The 3,130-nt window shown below is 30.7% G+C and overlaps 1 protein-coding gene across 1 annotated transcript in view; it reads right to left on the reverse strand.

The window, feature by feature from the left end:
• Window positions 1-592: 592 nt before the first annotated feature.
• Window positions 593-3,130, reverse strand: part of LOAG_18307 (hypothetical protein) — a gene marked incomplete at its 3' end in the record, with an annotated part of 3,983 nt that continues 1,445 nt past the window's right edge. Inside the window, exons 5-10 of the mRNA XM_020450969.1 lie at window positions 2,606-2,726; window positions 2,211-2,378; window positions 1,681-1,863; window positions 1,163-1,313; window positions 934-1,052; window positions 593-658 (exon numbers count right to left, since the gene is read on the reverse strand). Coding sequence (XP_020305297.1) covers window positions 593-658; window positions 934-1,052; window positions 1,163-1,313; window positions 1,681-1,863; window positions 2,211-2,378; window positions 2,606-2,726 — 808 coding nt within the window. The remainder of the gene's footprint in view (window positions 659-933; window positions 1,053-1,162; window positions 1,314-1,680; window positions 1,864-2,210; window positions 2,379-2,605; window positions 2,727-3,130) is intronic.

Genomic DNA, 3,130 nt, shown 5'->3' on the forward strand with positions numbered 1-3,130 from the left:
ATAATCATAATAGAAATAAACAAAACCTAGGATAAATAAAAAATTACTTAGGCTATACCATATGCATGTGTTATGAATTTAATGAAATTTTTACATTAAAAACAATGGCAGTAATGAAATTTCAGAGAAATTGGCTAATTTTTAAATATCATTAATGTAGAAGTACTATGGAAAGTGGATAGCATAACCTTTTGTAAAGATATTATCTAAAAACTTGCTTACTTCAACAAATTGTGATCGCAAAGAATAAAGCCTAGGATGAATGAAAAAATTATACTTAAGAATCAAAATTAAAAAATTCAGCGATACGAATAATATTCTAAGTTGCTCCTATTCTTTGTCCTAAGCTCATTAAGTAAAAGAAGCTCTAACCATAGGAATATTCTAAATTGAGACTCAATACCTTTAGCAGTCATAATTATCACAGTTACTTCTGCAACATGTCATTGATAGATGGTATCACTAAAATCAAACTGGTAACTGGTAAAAGAACAAAATTAAATGAAAAAGAACAGCGCAAAATGTTATGTTGAATTGAACTGCATCTTCATTATGCAATTCTATTTTCATATATTTTCTAAGCCATTCCATTTTACTCCAATCGAGGCTTAACTGAAATAACATCTGCCACCTCACGATTTGGAATTGATAACTTTCGCTAAAAAGAGATTGAATTATTTGACAAGCAATACTAACTTTGGAAAAATGGTAGTAATTTCCTAAGTTTACAACAGACATTTATTTGAAAATTTTCAAATAAATTATGAATGGGTTTGAAATATTTCGTTTACGTATAATAAAATATAATTCTTTTGAATGAATAAGAAACAGAACATAAAACGTAATTAAATGTAAGTTTAAATGATGAAATATATGATATAATTTATGCAAAACAAACAATGCAAAAGTAGAATAATATTTGTAAGCACTTACTTTTTGATTTCTCAGTGATAGGATTGCTTCGCGAGGATAAACTTTTCGCTTATTTGGCGGTATGTAATCACAAAGGCCATTGTTAGTGAGAATTTTCGCAATTTCAGTTACAGATGATCCTTAAATAAACTTTAGATTAACTAAAGAACTTTACATATCTCATATCTAAGAGAGTCAAAAATTCTACTTCATCGTTGAAAATTTTATATTTTAATTTTTAAAATATTACCATTTAATTCAAATGCTCTAACAGAAGCAAGAGCACCTTCGAAGCTTACAACTATTACTGCGAAATGATCAATATTTTCCAGGATGCGACAAGCAACTTTTGCAAATGCTGATGTTGGATTGGTAATACCATATAGCACACATGGAGTAGCCTGAAGATCTTTCATACAAATCAAATGTTCAGAGGATAATTCAATCCAATCTACACATTCTACGAAATTGTGATTTCTAGAATGCTCAGATCAAGATGAATCTATTCCGTATATCGCAATTTGGCGTCATCACACTACCTTTGTTTTTTTTTTTTTTTATTTTATGAAACAGAGTCACCAGTTATGTGCAACTAAATCATAAGGACACATTTAAAAAACTTCCATCCGCTAAGCAGAAATAATCTTTTTTTAAGATAAACTAAAAATTCGTCATTTATACCTCAGAATCTTACAATTTCACTTATCTAACTAGTATAACACAGATGATAAGTAATTCGTTTGAAGTTTTAACAATATGAAAGCTCACTCTAGCTGGTACAGATGCCAAATAATCGCTTATAACTTTCAACGTGCTCATTGGCACTACCAACGTTTGCCCCACATCCAACGCATAGATACGAACTTTTTTGTCACCCAATTCTTCCAATACGCGGCATCGAAATGGTATTTGATTTGGCGCCTTTGGTGCTGCAACCAACAGTTCATTTTCCTGGAAAATATAAAAGCACTCAGCAGTACATCATCAAAAACTTCTAAAAAGTCACCAAAATTTATTTCATATTCGATTTTATCCAACAATTTTCCAAAAAATTCGTAATATAGAATTTATACACAGTAAGATCTAATCCAGCATAAGCGTTAAAGAAAGGCGGAAAACTAGGATGAGAATGAAAATGAGGACTAGCAGAATTAGCCAGGCAATTAGTCAAATTAGTTAGCACCAGCATCCTTTTATGCCCCAAGAATATGCAAGTTCAGTAAGAATCACTACTGAAGATTGCGAATAGATATACAATGGATTAAAGTATTTTTTAAACGCAAAAAAAAAATCCTTACCACAACATACGTCACCTGAGGTGCACGTTCAAAATGAGCCACAATATGACCGTCTAATTCTTCATTGGTAATTATTAAATTCTCCGCTTCGCATACATAAGTTTTACTAAGCACATAAAATATCATTGGCCAATGCAGAAAATCCGTAATTGGTTTAATCAGTTCAACCTAAAAATTGGCATTTTTCGTATATTTTTAAAAGTTTACCATTATCATCAATTCGAGTCATAAATCCACATGAATGATGGAAATTTTCACACAAAATTAAATCCAAAATATACCTCGCTTCAAGACTTACACCCTCCAGCTCCTCCAAAATCCTACCTATTAACACGAATTATTACTGAATTCAAATTAATTTCTTCAATATCAGGAAAGGAGAAAAGAAAAAAAACCTCGACTGGCTTTCCCCACGGTAGATACATATGACGATGAAAGCGTTCACTGTAGATAATCGATTTACGAGTATTTCCACCAGCCAAAACTAATTCCGGTTTATCAATAATGGAAAAATAACTGAAAGAGAATAAAATTCAAACGATATTTTCCATTCCGGTGATTACTGATGATTTCAACTCTTTTCTCTGATTCCCCTAGTTTTTTTTCTTTTTAAAAAGAAGTTTCATTGACTAAATGCTAAGCCTAAACTAGAATTTAAAAATTACTGAAATGATTACCAGTATTATTTTGCACTATCCTAAGACATGATAATAAAATAACCTTTTCATTCGTTCCGTTTCTCTATCAACAGCCGTTGATAAATCTGTTTTCCAATTTGTATTACCTTTCTGTTTTACAAATTGGATCTAAAAAAATCAATCAGCCTGACAATAAAAGCATAATATTTCTACAAATACAAATTAAAAAAATTCCTATCAGTGAATTCCCTTCTTTCATTCACCGCCCTCTTTCCTTTCTTT

This window comes from Loa loa, assembly GCF_000183805.2.
Source record: "Loa loa unplaced genomic scaffold supercont3.256, whole genome shotgun sequence".
In the NCBI taxonomy this organism is placed as follows: Eukaryota; Metazoa; Nematoda; class Chromadorea; order Rhabditida; family Onchocercidae; genus Loa; species Loa loa.